Genomic DNA, 23,036 nt, shown 5'->3' on the forward strand with positions numbered 1-23,036 from the left:
AGAGACGGAACAAAAGTTGCTTATTGGGTTTTCAGGGGCAGACTACTTATCGAGACATTTCCAAACTGAAGATATTTTCAGTTCATAACAAATCTGCTGTTGAGTGCAGACAGATCATAGTGGTGAAATATTGATAGGAGACAAATCTGAACAGAAAAAAAACAGGAGAAAATGTGAGGAAGTAAGGCTACACTCTGGCAAATTTACTGGTTAAATATCAATCATACTCCTCTAAACTCGAGCCCTTACTTCTTATAATATATGTGTCTTTAAAGTTAGAGAGAATAGACAAGACGAGACTTTACAATACGGCCTAATCAAGTCCTTTGATATCACGCCATCAAACAAAATATCCTGATACTTAAACAGACACAAACACACAAAGACAAAACACTTTCAGGAGTTATTCTGTAGTATATTTAGTCCTTACAAACTCACATAAATGTCAGTGTTACTTCAGAACATTTCAGAACTGACTGATCCTTTTTTTAATAATCCTATTTTTATCAAATCAATTTTAACAAAACAGTCTATCTTTCTCTTTTACTTTGGGGAATGAGCTTTTTCTGTGGACGTACCTGGAGGTCACAAAATTGTATTTGAATGACACCACATTCTTGATATTAGGGGATACAGAGGAAGTTTATTACCCAGAAGACACCACAACATACTGAAGTTTGATACCTAGCCATTCTACGTCTTTCAGTCTGTTACAAAGTCCTAAAATAAGTAGAAGTAGAAGTCTGTGGGGTGAGATTATTTCACCTGTTTTTGTGCACAACAAATTAAATAAAAATAAATCATATGTTTTGGGACACAGTGTTTTATTTTCTACTTATTGAGAAGCGCCAGATCCTGACTGGACTCAATATTAGTGTTTTATTCAAGGTCAAACAGGAAGGTCTATCTTTTAACCTCATCTGTTTTTATCAGAAAGTAAACAACTCCAGGTAAACAAAAAACAGATCCTAATCACAACCGTGCTGTATATGGATTATTATTACTGATAAAAATGGTACCACATCATTTTAACACACTACTAGAGCACATTTTCTAATTACAGGATATTTATGACACCATATTTCTTCAGATTAGAGGTTTTCGGTGATTCTGAGCCTCCTTTAACACACCTTCCTCTTCTAGAACTCTAATCCCTGTAACCTCTTCCCCTCACATAAATCGCTTCATTTGCCCCTGTCACTGTCACATCCTCTGCAGCTCCTTGCCTTATGTTACCCCCTGTTCCCCAGACAGAACTAATTACTGGAGTGTATCAGCGTGGAGGTAGGTGTGTGTGTGTGTATGTGTGTGTGTGTGTGTGTGTGTGTGTCAGAATGCAAAACTTTCCTTCTCTAACTAAACATGTAGATATGAAGCTGAGAGGCTGGCACATTAGCAGAATGCCATGCACGCTCATTTGTGCTTCTCCAGCCCCCAGGCACCGACTTAACCCAATTAGCCGTTTTATAGTATCCCTATGTTTGCTGGATTGTGTGTGTGAGTGTGTGTGCTACACCCTGACACAGCACACTCAGGTCTTCAAGCAGAAATTCCACTTGAAATTTAGGCTAATAACTAATAACAACTGATGCATTTGCTGTGTGCAAGATTCTCTCTCTCTCTCACACACACACACATATAGAGAGTGTGTGAACAGTTTTGGGGACTGCTTTAATCTAACGGACGAAATGAAATTGCACTGCCCCAAGTTGAAATCACTCAGCCTAATGCATTCCCATCACAAACGCACACATTCAATCAGAGAGCCAATATGAGGTAGGTAATCTAAAATGCCTGAATCGCTCACTCATTCACAAATAAACAACAAACACAATAACGGAAATATTCAAACACTATCTAAACGGTGCACTCACCTTCATCACACAAGGAACATTTGATCTGTTTGTCTCATACATGCACACAAAAGGAAACCTTCAACAAAACAGCAGGGTGTAAATGAGCAGTGTAGGCTCGCAGTGTGTGCAGCTGTGTCAACAGCTGGATAATGGTTCACATTTGTCACCATTATTACACTGTTCTGCTCCCAAGTAGCTGCTGTCGTGCTGTTGGAAACCTCACAAGGGAAGGAAGGGCGTCTGTATACACCTGCAGTATGTGTGTGTGTCTGTAAATAGCTGGATTCATCAAAACATCCATTATAAAAAAGGGAACAGCAGCACTCATGTTGAGAAAAAACAAAAAACGCACAGACAGACAAAAAAGAAATCCCACCTGTGCACACTAAATGAGGCTCTGCTCAACAGGCTCACCACAAGCACCAGCTGTGGCTGTGCGTGAAAAAAATAATGCACACAAACACGCAAACACTGACACTGTTTTCAAATTTAAGAGCCAAAACAGCTTTGACTTGCGCCTCTGCTCCTCTGGCATCACATCTGGCAAAGCTTCAAATCATCAGTGTATGATGCACACATACTTTAAAAGCAGTGTGGACCACAACTGTAGCTGCATAAACACTGACCTCATCATAAAGCGATCAAAAACCTGGTCCTAATGAGACAGAACATCATTTCGGAGGAACTGGTTAAAATATGAATTGTGGTTAGGTTAAGGTTAAGTGAAACGCTTTGATCAGGCTGTCCAAATGAATGGAAGTCAATGCAATGTCCTCAGAAGAACAGCTGCACAAACATCTGTGTGTGTGTTATTGCAAAGGTATCTTTGTGAGGACCATAAAATGTATAATAAACCATAAGGCAGTGGTGTCCAAATAGACTTTTTACGGGGCCAGATTTGATAATGTGATGATTCCTTGGGGCCAACCTCTTTTTTAGCAGTAAAAGTTATGTACAAATGCACTGTTTTATATTAATGTAATTTCCAAAATCGCAGTTATAATTTTTAAATGGAAATGTAACCAAATCCAAGCCACATAGGAGGGAACAAATTGTGAAAAAGTGTCACATCTGGTATCAGATAACATAACATAAAAGGAGGCGAATGCTTGTATCTATCTGTCACAGGATGATATGTGTGACTGAGGCCATAGGCAGTGAGGACATAACGTTAAAGTGAGGACATTTTGGCTGGTCCCCACACTCTATCACCCCCTGGAAGTGCTTTTTGCATGTTAAGACTTGGTTTTAGGGTTAGGTATTTAGTGTGTGTGTGTGTGTGTGTGAGACTTACAACACAGTGCTTTCTGTAGTCGCCGTATCTTCATGGCTGTCCTGTATGCCGAGAATCTCACATTGTTCAAGTCGCCTACACAGGCAGAAGAGAACATAGCAACAAATTCAGGACAACAATACAAGCAGGACCTCTGTTTTCAGTGAAAACTGACTCTGTTATTGTCTACAGAGATGGAGACCGAGGGGAAGCGTCGTGGACGGGCTGCTAATGTGAATCGTATAATTAGGTTGGCGAGTTAAATCTCAGTAGGGTCAAGTGCTATTTGTTAAGCTGCGGGCCTACGGCAAACGCTCCCAAAGTTCCACAGCTTATTACTTATCCAGCTGCTCATTAAGGCCAGTCATACAGAACATCCCACAAGGAGACGGACGTGAATATGGATATAAGCAGAGAGCGAGAGAAAGGGAAGTGATCGGGGTGTCATTTTTAGTCGAGTGTAAACTTAAAAGGGCAAGTGAGAAATGAATGTAGATACAAATGATCCCTAAACAGAAGAACAGTTTAATTGAATCACAGCATGCAAGTTACAATGTGCGATCATTGTTGAAGTGATGTTCACAAATTGCTTTTGTGAAACTGAATGATCAGTTTCAGGGAATTCCGATAGTTTTGGATTATTCACCAGACTAGATTTGAACAATTGTCTCAATCTCAGCAGAACTGAAGCAAATACACCTTGTGGTGCACAGGGACATTACATTTAAATAATTCAACAGCAACATCTATTTTTAGATTCAGGACACACAGAGCACACAGGTAATTATCGGAGCATTTTACCACTGAAATGCTTAAAATTCTACTCCATTGTACTGGAGTGGTGACGAATATTTAAGACTGCATTATCATGGATGACTGTGCTTTCTTACCCAGTGACTGGTAAAGCTCCGTCATCTTTGGATGGTCCCAGCATGTCGTCTGTGTCTGATGACTGAAAACAACACCACAACAAGGGAGAATCATGTGACTGCACAGATGTATACAGAGCTGACAAAACATGTTCAAGGTTTATCACAGAAGGAAGAAAAAGAGGCAAACGACGACGGACAGAAGTTCTTTGAAAGAGAAGATACACATTGAAGCAATGACAGAATAGAAGAGCTAAAACAACAATACAAGAGTATCATTGTTGATGACTTTATCAGACTTGGTTGCTCCCGAAATGGTGACAGAGGCTACAAATTATCCACACACAAAAACTTGAGACCACTGAGTAAGAACGACAAGAAAACACACACGTACAAGCACGCCTCTTTCATCACCGCAGCATCTGTCTTTTCAACAGAAAGTCTCAACTCCACGACTTCACAGAGAAAAGTGTCACAAATACAGAGAGGCATGAAAAAATATGAACAAATCAAAAACCAACAGAACAACAACAACAAAGAAACAAATAAAACCCGACGGCTTTTTCTCGCACACCGGGCAGCTGCCAGTCACAACATCTGTGTGAGCTCCACCAGCCGTGATGTGACTTTGAAGGTGTGTTTTAAAAAGGCACCTGGCTGTCAGACGCTGCGCTCAGATCTCTGTGGTATATGTTTGAGAAGATTTCTAGAAGTTTTCTTTCTTTTTTTTATATAACTTCATTAACTCCCCTGTGGTTTCTGCTGCCTCACACTCAGGTGACAGGCAAATACAGGAGGGGAAAAAAGTAGACGTCAGGAAGCCTGCGCTCCTCTACGGAATTATAAATTGATTATTCTTTTTGGTAACACTTTAGATTGGGGAACACATATTCACCATTGAAATTTTAGAACTATCACTTTTATTTTGTGGAAAACTAACTAGGACACAAAGAGAAATATGTTGAGTGTCCAATTTGCCTAATCCCCAAATCTGCATGTTTTTAGACTGTAGGAGGAAACTAGAGAACAACATACACACACGGGGAGGACATGCTAACTCTATGTAGAAAGGCTCATGGTCTTTTTGTTGCTTTTATTTTAAACATAATTTTAGAACAAAATCTGAATTAATTTTGAGGTCTTTTCTTCAACCGACGACAGCTGATATCGCATGTGTAGCTGCTGTGTCCAGGCTACACTTTAAAGTGAATTTATGGCTCTTTACCCTTTAATTTCGATAGAAGCTAAGTCTTGTTAGTCCAAAATAGCTGCCTGGGAGCATTACCAAGATGGCTGCCAAGTGGCAAGACTATTAAACACTTTGATTCACGTCAAAGGATCTGCTATTTTCTTTGCACAACCAGAAGATCACATGTCACGATTGGCCGCCAGCTATCGCCATCAAATATTTCCGCCATTCAAGCCTGGAGAAGTCCAGTCGCAGACAAGATAAAGCTTGTACAAAGATGGGAAACAGTCAAATCCCATCACAACAAAACACACTGTCTTTTCTTGTTCTGCACACCACAAGGCAGGCAGCATTTGTGTCAGAGAGATTAGACAGGCTGCCTGTGCTTCTATCAACAGCTCATGAATGCCATAATGAGGACGACTGAGTTATCAGTTTCAACTGTCCTCAGCGCTTCTCTCATCACATTCCCCGTGTAATGGCTGAGCGATCCTTTTGTTGTTCTGAAGGAGGAAAGAAAAGCAAACTGATCACACGTTTACTATAAAGCTGCTTCACTTCAGAAAGGCAAAAATTCACAGGCGGAGGGGAGCGACATTAAAAAATATGAAATGGCAGGAAAAGACAGCAACTAACCCCAGCACAGTGTGAGGAAAATTTAAATCAAAGGTTGTTTTCACACCAGCCATTTGGTTGGTTTTCTCCCTGACTTTTATTACATTTTTTGATTTATATCAATTTAGGCAGTTCCAGAAAAGCTGAAGCTTTTAAAGTTAATGTAAACACGTCCTACACTTGATCCAACTACTTTATCCATACATTTTCTGAATAGTTTGTTCTTTTTGTTGTTGTTGTTTTGGCATGTTTCGCCCCAAACAAGATATACTACCCCATTCTTTACAAAAATGAAAACATAGGCAGTTGAAATAGCCTGTAAACACAAGCAGTGGTATTTTCCTGGTTTCCAGGAGCAGACCGGCTGTGAGCGAGAGCACCACGGGATATAGTCTCTTGGGCCTGAGCGTAAGGCGTGTGACATTTTCCTTTATAAACATCATTTAAAGGCATCTGGAGAATGAATTGAGAACTGAAATTGAGATTGGTGAAGGGGGCTACTGCAGCGGGCAGAAAAGGCTGAAATGCATGTAGCAACTGTGGTTCTGCGAGTAAGACAATAAACTTGTATTTGTGAGATTTCTTCCTGCGCTGGCAGCTGAAGCCAAACGAGAGGACGTGAAAAGCTTGACCTTACACGAACCACCATGATAGCAATTAAGCTTTTCAAAAATAATTGCCATTTCCTTTTGACGTTCCCTGTGTAGAACTGCCATTTCCGTGCGCTACATCCAAAGGAAGGTTGAAGTAGTTTTACTAATTACTTTGCTGCCCCGTAATTAAGCACAAACATATTTTCCCACTGTTAGAAACTAACGTCTATCTTCCCGTCACTCTTATGAAAGCCAGTAAACAAAATTCCTCTTGGATACATCCACCCCATCCTGGGCAAGTGGTGAATTTATCCCATCTAATGTTTGGCTGCAAACCAGCCAACACTTCTGTGTGCTGCTGGGAGTTTGTCAGTGTCAAACACTCACACACTGCCAGGAATAATAATGAGCGTGCAGATGAATGATTACTGACGTATCTGGATCTCCAAACAGGTATAATTAGTCAAATATCTGACTAAGCAAGAGGAAGATTTAAGGAAGTCTTTTTTTTCTTTCGTTGACAGCAGCCTGTCAGACCTCTTCTGCATTTACCACTTGAAATATTGACCTCCTTCCTTCCAGGGTCATCAGTATTCTGCTTTGGAATTGTTGCTTAAAATAGCTCTGGATTTCTTCTTAAGCCAGATGTTAAAGGGATCATAGTATACCCTATTTCTCCAAGTTAACCTAGTTCCCTGGTGTCCTAATGAACATGTCTGTGACATGCTTTGGTCAAAATACCATAAGCATGAAGCACCACAGCAGTTCAATCACCCTGCCAAAACAGCCCTGTTCAGAACACTCTGTTTAGTAGTATCTCTTGAGGTCCACCTTAAAAAAAAGTAAAATGAAACAAAGGACAGGAAATGGCATCAGCCACAGAGGCTACTGGGAGCTAACAGCAGTTAGCATTTGGAAAAGTGATCATTTGCAGGCTCTAGCAGGCACATTGCCATCATATATAACATGTATGCACTGGACAGATAAATCCTCTGAGGCTGGAAGTTTGTGTAGAACTCTGTGCTGCACTGTGAAGCCAAGAATAGAACTTTCGAGGACTTCCGGTTTTCCGATACCGTTGCCCTCACGAGCACTCTTGCATGTTTTACGGACAAAGCGGATCTCCGCGAGACAACAATTCCAGGAATTTAGCGCATTACGACGTCGCAATGTGCGCGGAAGTCAACAGCGCGTGATTCATCACCTGTACTTAGACCGAGGAGGACCACAAAAACATGAGTGAGTCATCTTTTTTCACACTTTGCTGATTGATAGGACCTCCAGAGTCCCAAATATAAGGATTTAAATGATTAAAAGCTTTGTTTTGCATAATATGTCCCCTTTAAGATATTAAAAAAAGGCTGTGAAATGTGCTAAGTGACAGCAAGAGCACCAACTGTTTTCAACAAGAAACACAGACTCATACAAATGTGGAAAAGCCTTGGATTAGGGGGAGGGAACCCCTCTGTCTCTTGATCTTTGCAGATCTTTCCGTCTTGATATAGTTCCACTCAGAAAGCCCTCGAGACCCATTCAAGTGGCAAAAAATGGTGAAATGGGACAGCATGTAAGGTTGACAGCGTGAGGCTCATGTGAAGCCATTTGATTTCCCCCTGCCCAATATGTCGCCTGAACTCCTCACTGCAGGGGCTGGATAAGGTGCAGTTTTAATCATGGGCCCTTTGTCAGCCCCAGAGAAAGGAGAGAGGAGAAGGGAAAAAGAAAGACGAGGAGGGCTTTGTGGAAATGAATGTGTCAAAGGCTGTCGCGGGTGCTCCAAGTATGTCACAGCACTGAATGCAACCTGTGATTATAGATGGATTTAGACTTCTTCCTTTTCAAACTGCAAATTGAGTGGGTTTGCATGCATGTGCAAAATTATTATTCTTTTACAGCACAAACGCTGTGGTTAAAGGTGAAGGAGGATTGATTCTACTGAATTGAATGATGTGAAAGGCACCATGAGGATAAAAACAAAACATGCTCCAATCATCTCAAAAGGCATCAAAGGAACATATGGGTTCTTGCGGCTTGTATCCACAATGTGTGTGTGCATTATAGCATGGTTCCAGCTTCATATTTATTTTTGAGAGTGTTTCAGTGTTTTCCGGGCCAATGTGAGGGTGTGCATCTGTCTCCACCTTAATCCAATCAGAAGTGCGTCAGTTTACACCTCACAACACTTTTTCTTTTCATTTTTTGGCTACACTACCGTTCAAAAGTTTGGAGTCACATAGAAATGTCCTTATATTTGAAGGAAAATCACTTTTAGTTCGATGAATATAACATTAAATGAATCAGAAATACACTCTATACACCATTAATGTGGTAAAGGACTATTCTAGCTGCAAACGTCTGGTTTTTAATGGAATATGTACATAGGTGAAATAGAGGCCTTGTGCAATTATGTTAGCACAGCTGAAAACAGTTTTGCTGGTTCTTTGACGATAACAAAGCTTGAAATTAAAAATCAATCAAAGAATAAAAATCATTAATTCTAATCTTTTCAATGTCTTAACTATATTTTCTATTCATTTTGCAACTCTTTTGATGAATGAAAGTCTGACTTTTAATGGAAAACACAAAACAATTGTATAGGTGACTCGAAACTTTTGAACGGTAGTGTACTTCAATATAGATCAGTCAGTGTTTTTGCGAATGTCGGTGTGACAAATGGGCCTCGGTCATTTAGAGTTTGGTGTGCAGCTCTAAGATATAAGACTCATTTGAAGCAGTAAATATCAATCAATATTAAAATTGTACTGTAGCTGTGGCTGCAAATAATTCAAGTTCTCTAATCGCATTCGAATGTGCCAACAGTAAGTGATAAGTCACAATATATCATCGCGAAGGGAAAACTCAGAGTTTTAAGTCTCCAAAGAACTATCACAGAAAATAAAAATAGAATATTTTATCACACATTTTGGGGCGACATTCAATCCATCACTGAGACAAGACTGGGCCTGTAAATCATCACAGCGTTTACTGTGGGTTGTTCTGTGAACAATGGCAAGGTTTTTGGGTCTTTTTTTTTTTTTTTTTTTAAATGGCCAGTTGACAATTTAACTGAGCCAGTGACATTTTGACAAAGCGTGATAAGGCTGAAAGGTCCTAAAAATGCATGCATTTATTCATCATAAAAACAAAACAAAATTGGGCTGTTTCAGCCTCCCAACAGAGAGATCAGTGAGAAACTTAAGGCAGCAGGACTGACAAAGCTGTAACCCGCTATCCAAAGTTACCTTTTTCCCTTTAACACGAGGTTGAATTCAGGTTCTGTTCGTCAGCAATTCACTGGCATAAGTTACATGATGTCTGGATAATGAGGTCCTTCAAACTTCCAGAACTGACAAATCCTATCCTATTTGCTGACAACACTCTTGGTCGGTTTAAATGACATCCTACGGCTTGGGCCTGATTCGGCGAAAATTAGAAGGGAGAGGCAACATGTCAGGTTAAAGCTGATATAGTGACTATCAGAACAATGTGGGAAACTGTCCACACCAGGTATCAGGTATTAGTGTATGATCAAAATGAGGGAATGTGTGTGTGAATTTTATCGTACGCAGACGGAATATGGGTTTACTTTACAGTCAAATCAGTGGAATTAGGAGCAAAGTGTTAATATGCAAAATGTAATCTTGAAAATACAGCTACCAGTAAAACACCTGTGAGTACTGCAGGTCAGAGCTCTAATGTGGAAAAGGTTAATAAGTAAAATAATGAGTTTATTCAAGAGCCAAATAGGGAAAGTTATAATAATCTAAAATAATAATACATATAATAAAAAAATAAAATAATCAAGTCCATTAGTAGCAAAACGTAACAAAATCTTCATTATAAAAGACCATGTATTCTGATTATACAGTAGATTTTGGTTTGGTCTGAATTATTTAATCTGAATGGCCTACAGGTCATTGGTCGTGGCACATAAATAACACATGAGGCAAATTGAATGAAGTCCTTCCCTGACTCTTTAACAAACCTGCATAATCTACAGGTTTAAGATAGTTGTTCCCAACCTGAGGGTCAACGACAGTTACGGGAGGTCAAAAGTTAGAATGAGAGCTAAAAAAGACAATCACTGGGGTTGAGATAAAAGGGAGGGACATTATTTAAATCTATTAAGACAAAATTATGCATTTATTTTAAACTGCAGCCTTTCCTTTCTTTCTTTCTTTCTTTCAGTTCTGACTAATTTAAGCTCTGCAGAACTTTCAAAATGACCTCCATTAACCAGACCAATTACAAGTTACTCTATGATGATGAACTTATAGCCTGGAATGGAGCGTCACTGGCAGACAATGCTGTATGTTAAAGAGTCATGTGGAAAACCACATAATATGAAAGACAGATTTAAATCTATATGACTGGACCCTGATAGGTCAAATGTATGATTAAGGACAAACTATTGGAACAAATAGAATTAGCCCTTTATCTGTTTGTGCATCTGTTCAATAGGACATTACACTACAGAGAGCTGCCAAGGTTACACATTACAATATCTGCTTCATGTGACTGTGTTATTCATACAGTTCCAGATCCAGGATACAAACAGTATCTTTAGCGATTTATCTTAAATGCCATATCACTGCATAAAAAGCACTCACACACACAGGCACAAAGAGGACTATCCAAGCCATTTCTCTCCACTTACTTGATGTAATATGGGACCTTATTCTGAGAAACTGCTCGTTGCCAGGGAAGCTGTACAGATGCTGCGAGAGGAGAGGAGAGGAGGGAAAAAGGTCAAATGAGAACACCTTATTGATAAACATTGCAGAATTTCACCATGAAGTGTAGTAATCCATTTAGCAAATAATCCCCACACCTAACACACATTCCCAATAACACAGTCTGTCTACCATTAACATTGTGGGAGGAAAATAAATAAATAAATAAATAAATAAATAAATAAATAAACGAAGAGGAGACAGGTGAAAGAATGTCAAGCATGACAGGAAGAAAATGTTATGTTAATCTTTGCGCGTGGACAATAAACACTGACAGAGCAAAAGCAATCTTACAAAATGACACGCCAATGCCGGGTATGAAATCAGCCTAATCTGAGCCCAGAGAAGGATCTCAAGAGCAATACGGAGCGGGAATGTTGCCTGATTTATCGCCCTCCTACTTCCCCTCCTCCTTGACACAGCACCATGCTTAGATAGAGAGATGAAAAGACAGTAAGAGAAAGATTAAGCTGGATTGGGAGATTTACGAGACGATGGGACACGACAAGAGTGCGGCGTTTTATTGATCCCTGAGGGAATATTAAGCTACTAGTGTAATGAGAGCGAACGTGTGATGGAGTAGATAGTGTCATCGGCGGCAGGAAGATGAAAGAAGAGACAGAAGAGTGGTGTTGTGTCTGGTGCACTTGCTGAGCACTCTGCTGGGTTTTACTTGGTTAATTCATGTCTATTGGTGACAGCATAGCAGCCAGTCTTTACCACCTGCTCTGGGCATCACACACACCGTCCATTTTATCTCCCTGTCTGACAGCCAGCAAAACAAATCAGGTGGAACAGAAAGAACAGAAATGGCCGTATCATTAAAGGGAGAGAGAGAGAGAGAGAGAGAGAATCAGGGATCGAGAGACTGGCTGCTTTGTTTAATGTTCACACTCGTGCATTTATCTTTTTTCCCGATCTATGTGCCCAATTCTGTCTGTTCCCCTTTCTCTAATGACCACTGTAAAGAGGGAGAAAGAGGAGACAGTCAATGGGGAAGTGTAATTAAACTCTGCATTATTCGAGAGCAAAGTGCCTCGTCTGCAAACTGTGACCGCCGGCACCCACAGTATCCACTGAGCACACGCGACAGTAAAGCATGGGGTCAAATATGAGAAAACGGGACATGGAGATATAACTAAATTTAAAAAAAACAAAAAAAAAAACAACATTACCAGCCTTTCCAACCCTGCAATTTTCATAATTTCCTTAAAGAGATAATTGGCTCTGAACTCACTGGAGAGGAAATGCTGCGAGGACGGGCCAAAGTCTCTGTGGGCTTCCTGTAGTAGCTTCAGTCTGTCCTCAACCGCCACCTGTATGATGCAAAAAGAGAGACAGGAAGGAAGAAGGTCAGCTGTGAGAGGACTTTACAGTGGCTGGAGCTGGCATCATGGTTGGGAAGAATTCAATTTCAGTGATAAGTGAATTTGCTTATACCCCTGGGCTCAGGCATGTTTCCAAAGATACCACTATTTGTTATCCAATACTGATATTACAAGCATGAGTATCTAATGATATCAGTCTGATACAGTCATCTCTGAATCTAAGCTGTGAACAATACATTTGTGCTGATGCACTGTCTGTGTAACAAATATTCTGCTGCTATAAAGGAGCAACAAACAGCACACTCTTTACTGTTTACTATCTGCTCATCCCTAATGATTTCCACACTATGATCTGGTAAACTGCATTGTTGTTCATCATCTACAGAATTACTGGTGATAAGTTTAAAAGCCAACTTTAAGGAGAACGATAAATCCATCTCTGTGTCCTAGCAGCAAGAAACCAAACTTTTGCTCGTATTCTACGGTTGAAGAAACTGAGGTGATGCAGAACAGACACACAGTGAAAGATGAAGAGGAATCAAACACACACAAAAAAAGCTAAGACACACCGATCATGAACCTGAATAAGGCATCGTTCTCATGTCGCACGTTCTGTAAGAAGAACAACAATCACACCTGCATAAACAGGACAGAGGCTTCCTGTTATACCGGTGTTGTTATAAAACTACAGTGCATTCAGTGACTAATACAGCTTTGAGTCATCTATCACACACACACACACACACACACACACACACACACACACACACACACACACACACACACACACACACACACACACACACACACACACACACACACACACACACACACACACACACACACACACACACACACACACACACACACACACACACACACACACACACACACACACACACACACACACACACACACACACACACACACACACACACACACACACACACACACACACACACACACACACACACACACACACACACACACACACACACACACACACACACACACACACACACACACACACACACCACTCCTACACTACTCTGCAAACCCAAGTATTGAACTCTGAGGCAGTGCACCTGTGCCCTACGTGGCTGTGGTGATGCTTTGCTCCAGTAGTCTGAGTAACAGGACGGTGTTGGCAGTCTGTAATACTGACACACACACACACACAGGTTTGCCCAGCTATTCGTCTTAGGGACACTGCATTGACCATGCTTTTGGAGAGCCTTAATAAATTAAAACCTAGGTTAACCTAAGCACAATTCAAATCTTAGCCCGAAATAAGCTATATAAGTTATACTCACACACTTGTGCAACCTCCCAACTTGAGTATAATGGCAGACACATCACATCATCAGCCCACAGAGGGGAAAATAAAGAATTAGCACATAGCTCGGGCAGTAATGTGGCCACTGATGGCTGTCATGGTCATCATCCCACTGAGATGAAAATGAGAAGCGCATGCATATGAAACCGAATCACACAACAACAACACAGTCAGAGTCGATTTATGGGCAAAGCTGGTGTGAAAAACACAGAGACAATGCACACACCCTGAGCTACTCTGACTCGGGGTTTGACTTCACATGGTCAGTCTCCAGGCAGAGAGACGATCAGTGGGTGTCTTCATTCATTACATGGAAAATATCACAAGTCTACAAATTAGCCCATCTCCCCCAGTTTCACTCTGCGGCTGTGTCACACTTGCAGAGAAACGGCTGCAGGTTTTTTTTTTTTTCAAGAATTCTTTTTTTTATCAACTCATTTTTGCCCACATGCCTTCTTTTCCTGCTCATTTTGACAACGCGGCACAGCTGCATACAAGGAACCTACTAATGAGGTCCATAAAAAAACACCTTTCTATGTCAGTGTCTTTGAAAGTACAGGTGCTTGGTGTCCTTAACGCATGCTTTCCCAGATGGACTGTGTGGACCAGTGTCTGGAAACTGGAGGAATCACCAACCTCAAAGTGTCACAGGCACTAAGGAAATGTACAAGTCTACAGATCTCACACAACTGATATGATTCACACAAGGTTTTGTCTATTTTGACTGTTTCTGAACAGAGGGAAGGAAGAAAAAAACCAAACACCACCACAGCTGACCACCTTTGACAGCAATGTGTCTCAAAAAATTCCACCAAACTCAATAATTTAAAAGTGCACTTGGTATGCCCCTGCAAACTTAACGGAGCATTTTATCCCTGACTTCACAACGAACACACTTTCTCTTCTGCTTCCCTCTGGTGACTTGTAAAAAAAAAGCCTTTTCAGTGACTTTCCCTCTAGGACTGAGACATGCTCCTCTCTGAGTGAGTCCCACAGCAGATCAGACGGAACATTAAAGCATGCAGAGAGCCAAGAATGTGACTGCTGCGCTGTGAGTACAGTGTCCATTGATGTATCGTGACAAATACCGCATTCGGCGCCGAGCTGTGTTAAAGTAAAATAAAAGTAGAGGAACACATGTAGAGGAGCAACTCTCAGCCCCCGCTTTGTGTTTGACAGACTCAAAGACATGAAGAAGACACAGAGGAAGAGCACATGTAGGTAGACGTTAGTCAGTACACAGAATACTGCACCCAGTATTAATCTGTAAAGTGTGGACAAAAAGAAGCAACCATGTGGCAAAGAAAACATGTCTGCGATAACATTTGTAGCAGCTCCAGGAGGGATTTAACTACCTGTAGTAGTTTCCATCTCATATTGAGCTGGTCCAGTTGTCTGGAGGCGGTGGACGACAGCTGGATGTCCAGTGGCGTGAGCTCTGCAGAGAGCTCATTGACGAGTTTCACATCGTGACGCAGTGGGGCCACCTCCTCTCTGAAGGCCTGGGAAGTATTGTGTTTGTGTTACATTTAAGAAGCTGACGGTTTCACAGATGCATCAGTGTGTCACCTCTGTTGTCGATGTTATCATTCTGCCTCGGTTTGGTCAGACAGCAACAATGTAGTATTACATTGTACGCTGCATCCTTTGACTGAATACGGGCTCCGTCAAGCAAAACTATCAGCCCTGACTGAGGGAGTTTTAGTGTATAGTATACAATGGTTTATTCAGTCAAACTGCTGAACAACCAGGTTTTTTAAGCAGTAGTTTTCACTTCTGGAACTTTTCATTGTCTCACTTTACAGTGATGACCCGATCTGAACCCTACTATACTGACAAATATGGAGAGTCGTGTGATGATCAGCTTAATCAACATTGTTTGGATCGAACAGATATTAATATATTGTTTGAAAGTTTTGAACTACAGTTTTAAATCCGTTTCTTTTCCATTTTCACAGCATTCAACTCATAACATCAATATGAACCTAGTTTCTATAAGTGGCAGACACATTTAATTGGACTGTGTCTATAAATGGACGGCCCATATCCCAGGGAGACAATGATTAAGATTTGAGGTGGAGGAACAGAAAATTTGCACAACAGTTCAGCAACTTAATTGTTTTAGGTGCCAACCGTTTCTCCTCCATCCTTCGTTTCTCCTTCGTTGCTCCACATCATTTACTGTTTACTGTTTATTAGGAGACGGTGTCATATTTTTTCCGCTTGTTAACATAATTTGTTGTTGCCTCTTCCTCAGGTCAGGTCTGGGCAAATTTGATGAGTGGCATTTGCAAACAAACAAGACAAGAGTCATCAACTCAGCAAATTATGCGATGTGAAAAAAAACAAAAAATGAAGTGTGGAAATAGTGAGATTTCAGAGCCAAGACTTGCACTTACTATGTCATGACTACTATATTTACTTGATCAAATTGTACTTAAAATCAGTCATTTATCAACAATTCACAATAAATATTACGTAAGATAGACAGTAAGATAATTTGCTCTCTCACCATCCTCCTCTTCCTCACATAATACTTCACACACTGGTATAGTGAAATTAGATTAAGGTGGAGCCACCAGAGGAAGCTCACATACCACTGGAGATACGCCTACCACAGCTTGAGAACCATGGCACTAAGGTATAGACGAGTGGGTGATGTAACTCCTGATGCTGACTTGTTAGCAATACGTAAGCGACACACTTAAGTGATATCTGGGACTCACCATGGTCTTGTCGATGTGGTCCTGCAGAGAGTCGATCAGCAGATCCCCCACCGGCTGCCAGGTGACTTTGGCCTCCTCTGCCTGAGTCAGCCGCAGATCCAGCTGGTCCATGGAGCTCTGCAGCTCCTGGAGTCGCTCCAGGGCGCGCTCCACCTGAGTGTGCCAGCCCCCCACGTGTCCTTTCAGACGGTCCCATCGCTCCTTCACCTCACCTGTCTGTTTGCGGATAGCCCGGGCCAAAACCCGTGCCTTTTCCTCAGGCGTGAGGTCTGAAGCAAGAGGGCAGAGAAAAGAAAAGGCAGCATTAGGGGCAATATTTTACCATTTTCTTGCCCTATATTTCTTTATGTATCTTTTTTCACTTTTCCTTCCACTACATCAGTGCATAGATGTTCTAGAACCATATACTGTATTCAAAAACAGAAGGTAACACCACTGGTTTCAAACAGAAGTCAATTTAAATGAAGTTTAAGCCTGAGGATTAATGGTTGCAATTGCTAGTTTCAGATCTTTTTTTCGTCAATTTCGTCACCATTTCATCACCATTTTCGTCAATTTAAGGAAAATACACAGTAAAACAGGGCTGATACAAGTGGACACCAATGTGACTGACATCTATTATCATCCAATAGGTGCATGTGAATTTCTGGTGGCAAAAACTCTCATAGTGGCAGAATCAAAACAGGATTAACTTTGCAACCGGATGGCGACATCCACTTTTTATATGGATTTTATACAGCCTACAGGAACTTGGATCCGATCAGTTTAGGGACTGTCATTGATACGTTGCAAATAAAGAGAGAGGCAAAGTCTTCACAAAATTCAATTCTTTCATTCCCTTGCTCAATTAGAAAGTCATTTATATTTCAGGAGGATGCAGGGGGGGAAAAAAAGAATTGCATGGAGTCAGCAGATGAGAAACTGCTCTCCTGCCATCAATTTCAACTAAAAAGACACACAAGCAGATCCTTTTTTTGTGTCTCTGGGGTAATGACTAAATTAACACTTTAACCTGTTGCACCTCCACAACTTTCCTTTGTTGCATCCACTTTGTCTAACTCTCACATTCAAACGCACAGTCGTACATCTATCCGTGATCTACAGGCGTTAGCACCACAAAATAACACTTTGCACTGTGCAGGGTGATGGGGCATTAAAAGAAGTTAAGGCTTTAGCACAGTGTCAGTCGACACAACAAACACGGTCCCTGATTTTTAATCACTTTTCTGTTCTATTTTCACACTGAGACAATGTTTTCATATCCATATCAAAGATGACAGACAACAAGCGTATTGGTCCGAGCTCTAACCATACCGCTACACGGCCTCTTGGGTTGGTTTAATTATTTACACAGCAGGGTTTTAGGGAAATGTGCTGACTTAACCGAGACTCTCCTGCCGCATACAACAGAGACAAAGAGGAAATGCTGAATGAAGTGATGCATATTTGATTCTTCTTATCATACGCTCAGATTTTTTAGTGAAAAACTATGAACCATTGATGCAAGTCATTGGCTTCTTTCTCTATTCTCATTTCCTGGTCACTGTCTACTGTATCTTATCCAATAAAGTCAAAAAATACTCCAGAACCCTGAAGAACCCACGGGAGCCTGCTAAGCCTTGCTTCGTTTTCTTGCGGATAAGATAACCTTAAAATTGTGAAATGGAAAAGATGTCCCATGAGGTCATTTCTCTAAATCAGTTTAATATGTTGAATGCTATTTTTATCCTCGCCCATTTTATTTTAGTGTCTTATATGTGCGCATGAGATTTATGCTCAATACAGTGTCATAAAGATCCTCATAGCGGAAGATTAAGTGCTTCTTACCAATAATCCCACAATATAATTATTCACATATAATAGATGTATAAAAAAAAGGAAATTATAATAGAAATGCACCAGTTAACACCTGTCCTCAAGGACAGCGCTGAAAACAGAGGAAATGAGGAAAGAGGGAGGGAGAGCTGCTGATTGAGCCTTGACTTAATGCTAAAAGACTTACTGCAACATGAAAACAAACAGACCTAGTAAAGAGGTAGAAGAAAGCAGCATATAGAGCATGGACTGCATACGGTTTTAGTAATATTTCTCATTTCAAGATGAGTTTCATGACATCAGCAGTTAAATTAGATCACAGAGTGATGAAAGCTGAGTGCAAACTGATGATCCTTCTATTTCTTTTTATTTAAGGACAGTGCAAACTTACCAGTCTTTGGCTGCAGGTTCTTGCGAGGCTCTCCCGGACCTTCAATCGGCTGGTCGGCGAGAAACATCCTCGCCTGGTCCAATGTGCTCATCACCAAGTGCTCGCGTTCCCCCAGCTCTGAACGCAGTGTCTACGGGTGGGAAAAACAGAGCAGCGAGTTAAAGACGTGTATGATGATGTCCGTCCGTCTGTGACAATGAAAGCACAAATTGTTCTCCTGACAATAAATCATAAGAATTTAAGACACAAGATGGTAAAAATGACTTTCAACCAGAACAAGCTTCCTGACGTAGAGAGATTGCATTTGTAATCAGAGTTTATTCTAAACGGAGGATTTGATAAAAGCGTAATTAATGCATTTTCTCTGCAGATATGTGCATATTTGACTCATTTCCTGATCGTATCTGCACCAGTGAACTCCAGACAACCTTAAATCAGGGGGCTTGTCATTAAACTGCTACGCCCACCACAGAAATAACAACTAATCAGTTTGTCATGACATTAGAAAAGGCAGTTATAATTAACATTCATGCATATGCACACAAACACACACGACCAGCAAAACAAGTGCTTGTGGAAGCGATAAACAACGCAACTACCAACAGCTAATTAGATGATTACCGCAAAACAAAACACTGTCTTTTCTTGTTAAGAGAGGCGGAAGAAAGAGTGAAAGATTGAGACAGAGCAGCTGTGTTAGGAGTGTGAGCTCTGAGAACAGAGCAGTAACTGAAGGCGAGAATATTATAGGGTTTTTCTCGAGGTCACTGTGAAATTAGTTGAGTGACCCACTAAATTAAGTGAGGAACTGCAGGTACTTATTCAACATTTGTCTGGGTATCTCACTGTGGCACACGCCCTCTGTACTGTCCCCCGGAAGCTTTTTTATCATTACGCCATTCCTGACTGTCAGGAGGACGTGACCTCTGCTTCCCAGAGGAGGGGGGACTTCTTCCTCCTGCTTTATAACACCTTATTTCACATTATAATTAGATTCTAATACTATATCTATCAGTTCTAGATACCTGTGACTAAATATGTTGTGCCTTTGTAGAGCCACTGTGACCTGTAAGTTGTGTAAACGGTAAACTTAGGCACACAACTGTTGAAATTGCAACTTATTTTTCAAGTAAAACAAAGGGAAACATTTGGAATCCTTGTTTATATATATATATATATATATATATATATATATATATATATATATATATATATATATATATATATATATTATGCTATTATTGAAAAATGAGTTTGACACCCCTGGTTTAATACCTCTTTCTTACCTCTCGGACGGCAGGTGTCGCTAACGAGCTAGCATCACAGCTCGCAGTGAGCTAATAACTGGTTTACAGAAGCTTTTTTATCATTACGCTAGTTCTGACTGTCAGGAGGACTTGACCTCTGCTTCCCAGAGGAGGGGGACTTCTTCCTCCTGCTTTAAAACACATTATTTCACGTTATGATTAGATTCTAATACTATATCTCTCAGTTCCAGATAACTGTGACTAAATATGTTGTGCCTTTGTAGAGCCACTCTGACCTGTAAGTTGTAATGCACATGTGTAAACGGTAAACTTAGGCACACAATTGTTGAAATTGCACTTGTTTTTCAAGTAAAACAAAGGAAACATTTGGAATCCTTGTTGTTTATATATATTATGCTTCTTGTTTTGTTTTTTTAAAACAGAACTGAATTATATTTCTTCTTCTGGAAAAGGTAGCGTTAGCATGGAGGATGACACTGCAGTAACCAAATTACCACACACTGGTTTGCACAGCTATTCTTCCTAAAACACTACAATGACTTATATCTATTTCGACTGCCTAAATAAAGCATTGACATTTAACCTAGCCTAACCAGAACTTAACCAGTTCCTCAGAAATGACATTCTGCCTCATTCGGACCAGGTTTTGGTCTCCATGAGGATCTGACAAAGTCAGCGTTTCTACCAGAAAAGGTCCTCAAGAGGTAGAAAATATCAGTAAACACACCCTCTCTCTCTCTCTTCAGGCCCTACATTACTAGAATAGTGATACAAAAAGTTCACAAAGAAGTTTGACAGACACTTACTTTGTCAAACTACTCAGCCTTTCCACAGCTCACATCAGGAGATAAAACTGGGGCGCCGGCAGTAAAGCGTGCCATGTAAGAGTATAATTATTCTTGTTTTTAATATTAAATGTGACCTTGAAGGACCTCATTTCCCATCAGAGTGCGTGATTCCTTTATGGGGAGGCGCTGAACTGTAGTTTAATGGACAATGGGGGCAAGTTGATTAGATGCGACAGCTCCCCTATCTGCACTCATCGAAGAAGAAGAAGAGCACAGTAAAAAAAAATGAGATGTCAAAAATTCTGTTTTTCAGTCATGCACACAGCATTGACTGAGTGAGCCTCCGGAGTTCAGTGGGGTCGAGTTTACAGTAACGTTCGAAGGAGGAGGAGGCTGGGGAAGATGGAAACTGTCATCTCACAGTCCTCGAGATGTATGTGTCACTTTCTTTTTTTTGTAGAGAAACTTCCTCGAAAAGTTCAGTGTAGACTGCTGCAATGACAATTTCAGACAGCCTCCTGTGGACAAAATGCACCCTTCACGCAAAAATGGAGCATCCTCCTGAAAAGACATTTAATCACCCCTGCTAATAAAATGGTTTGCTCCGTTCCAATGATTTCCTCCCGGGTCACATGGAGGAAATATAATAGGCAGGTAGCTCAGAGAGGGGACCTTGAGAGATTGAAACTAAATGAGAGGTGATGGAAGAAGAGGCAAAGAGTCTCCTGAAGATGTGTTAGTGGCTTAAACTCAGCCATGGATGGAATTTAATTGAGTTGAGATTAATTGTTTGCGTATAGTAGGGGATGTGAATCTTTGGGTGGCTCACAATTCGATTCCGATTCTTAGGGTCACGATTCGATTCAAAATCGATTGTCGATTCAACCGATTCTATTCATATGATCATCGATTCAAAAATGGATACAATGCATAGTGTGTTAAGGCAAATTATGGCATCAAAACAATACAGTTTGTATAAGATAATGGGATAATGTGATCACACAAAGGCAAACTTAAGACAAAAGTTAACATTTATTCATTCAAAACAAATAAAAACTTACTTACTGTTCATAAAATAACTTGCATAAATAAAAGCTGAGGTGAGTAAATAACACAAACTGGTGTTTTGTGTGGTTTTTCAAAATGGATATTTAAAAAAATAAATAAATATATATATATGATTATTTATTTTTTTACAAAAATCTATTTTTGAATCGTGGATGATTAGAATCGCATTTCCTATGTGAATAGATTTTTCCCCCCACCCCTAGTATATAGCTTATAAAATATTCTGATAATAGTTTTGTGTCTGCTCCACAGTATGCTTTCTCTATCGTGTCTTGATTTTGAAAGGCTTTATTGAATTTGTCTAGGACAATAATAATAATAAAGAAATATGTGAAGCTCAGATAAAAAAAAAACCTGACATCGTCATCTCCTGATGAAGATTGAGTGACACGATTAAAAAGCTCAAGAGCTTTTAGTCAACTGCGCATGTCAAGGTCAATCCCGTACCATAATAGCATTATAGCTCAGCCCTAGTTTGCTTTATGTAAGCGTATTGTCTTGTCTGGCACGATAAATACACATTTATGACAGCGGTGTTCCCCCCCCAAACGTCGCCCCTTCAACGTTAACCGACTCCACAGAGACGAACAAATCTGGAGGAGGGCTGTAACAACGGCAACGCGAGTAATTCCCAGTGTCACGGTGTCTCTTTCCTGTCATCCAGCCACTGGGTTTTCATGCCATGTACAGACAGATAACAACACCAAAGCGGAGGAGTCTTTTTTTCTTTTGTACCTGCCGCACAAGTGTCACAGAGATATACAAGTTTATACAAGGGAGCACGAGAGGTAAATATCAAAGACGTGTGCACTTTTTCAGGGGATCTAGTTATTTTTTAACCAGCCAATCCCAGCAGGCTCATGAGTCACATTACCTGACTGACTGTGCTGACGATGAAAACAGACAGGTTTTCTTTGCTTTGCTTTACTCTGTTGTTTTTTTAATAGATTTCAACAGTGACAGGTGAGAGTATGGTCTGGGCCTGAATGATGAGTGGTGAACAGGAGAAGAAAGGACCCTTGGCAGTGCCAAAATACGGCTTCTGTCTCGGAGCTATAAGTGAATGTGACCTTGGCTGTGTGTGTGTGTGTGTGTGTGTGTGTGTGTGTGTGTGTGTGTGTGTGAGTGGCTGGAGCAGCAGCATTTTGGTCTGTGTGGGGATGTTTGTGTCCACGTCTGTGACTCTAT

At 40.6% G+C, this 23,036-nt stretch overlaps 1 protein-coding gene across 1 annotated transcript in view; it reads right to left on the bottom strand.

Moving 5' to 3' along the window:
* utrn (utrophin) overlaps positions 1–23,036 on the bottom strand; it is a gene marked incomplete at both ends in the record, with an annotated part of 145,607 nt that overhangs the window by 13,481 nt on the left and 109,090 nt on the right. Inside the window, 7 exons of the mRNA XM_083898443.1 lie at positions 3,151–3,225; positions 4,020–4,081; positions 11,053–11,113; positions 12,366–12,444; positions 15,148–15,294; positions 16,519–16,787; positions 18,725–18,854. Of these exons, the coding sequence (XP_083754569.1) occupies positions 3,151–3,225; positions 4,020–4,081; positions 11,053–11,113; positions 12,366–12,444; positions 15,148–15,294; positions 16,519–16,787; positions 18,725–18,854 (823 nt within the window). The remainder of the gene's footprint in view (positions 1–3,150; positions 3,226–4,019; positions 4,082–11,052; positions 11,114–12,365; positions 12,445–15,147; positions 15,295–16,518; positions 16,788–18,724; positions 18,855–23,036) is intronic.

This window comes from Microchirus variegatus (genome assembly GCF_963457635.1).
Source record: "Microchirus variegatus genome assembly, chromosome: 12".
In the NCBI taxonomy this organism is placed as follows: domain Eukaryota; kingdom Metazoa; phylum Chordata; class Actinopteri; order Pleuronectiformes; family Soleidae; genus Microchirus; species Microchirus variegatus.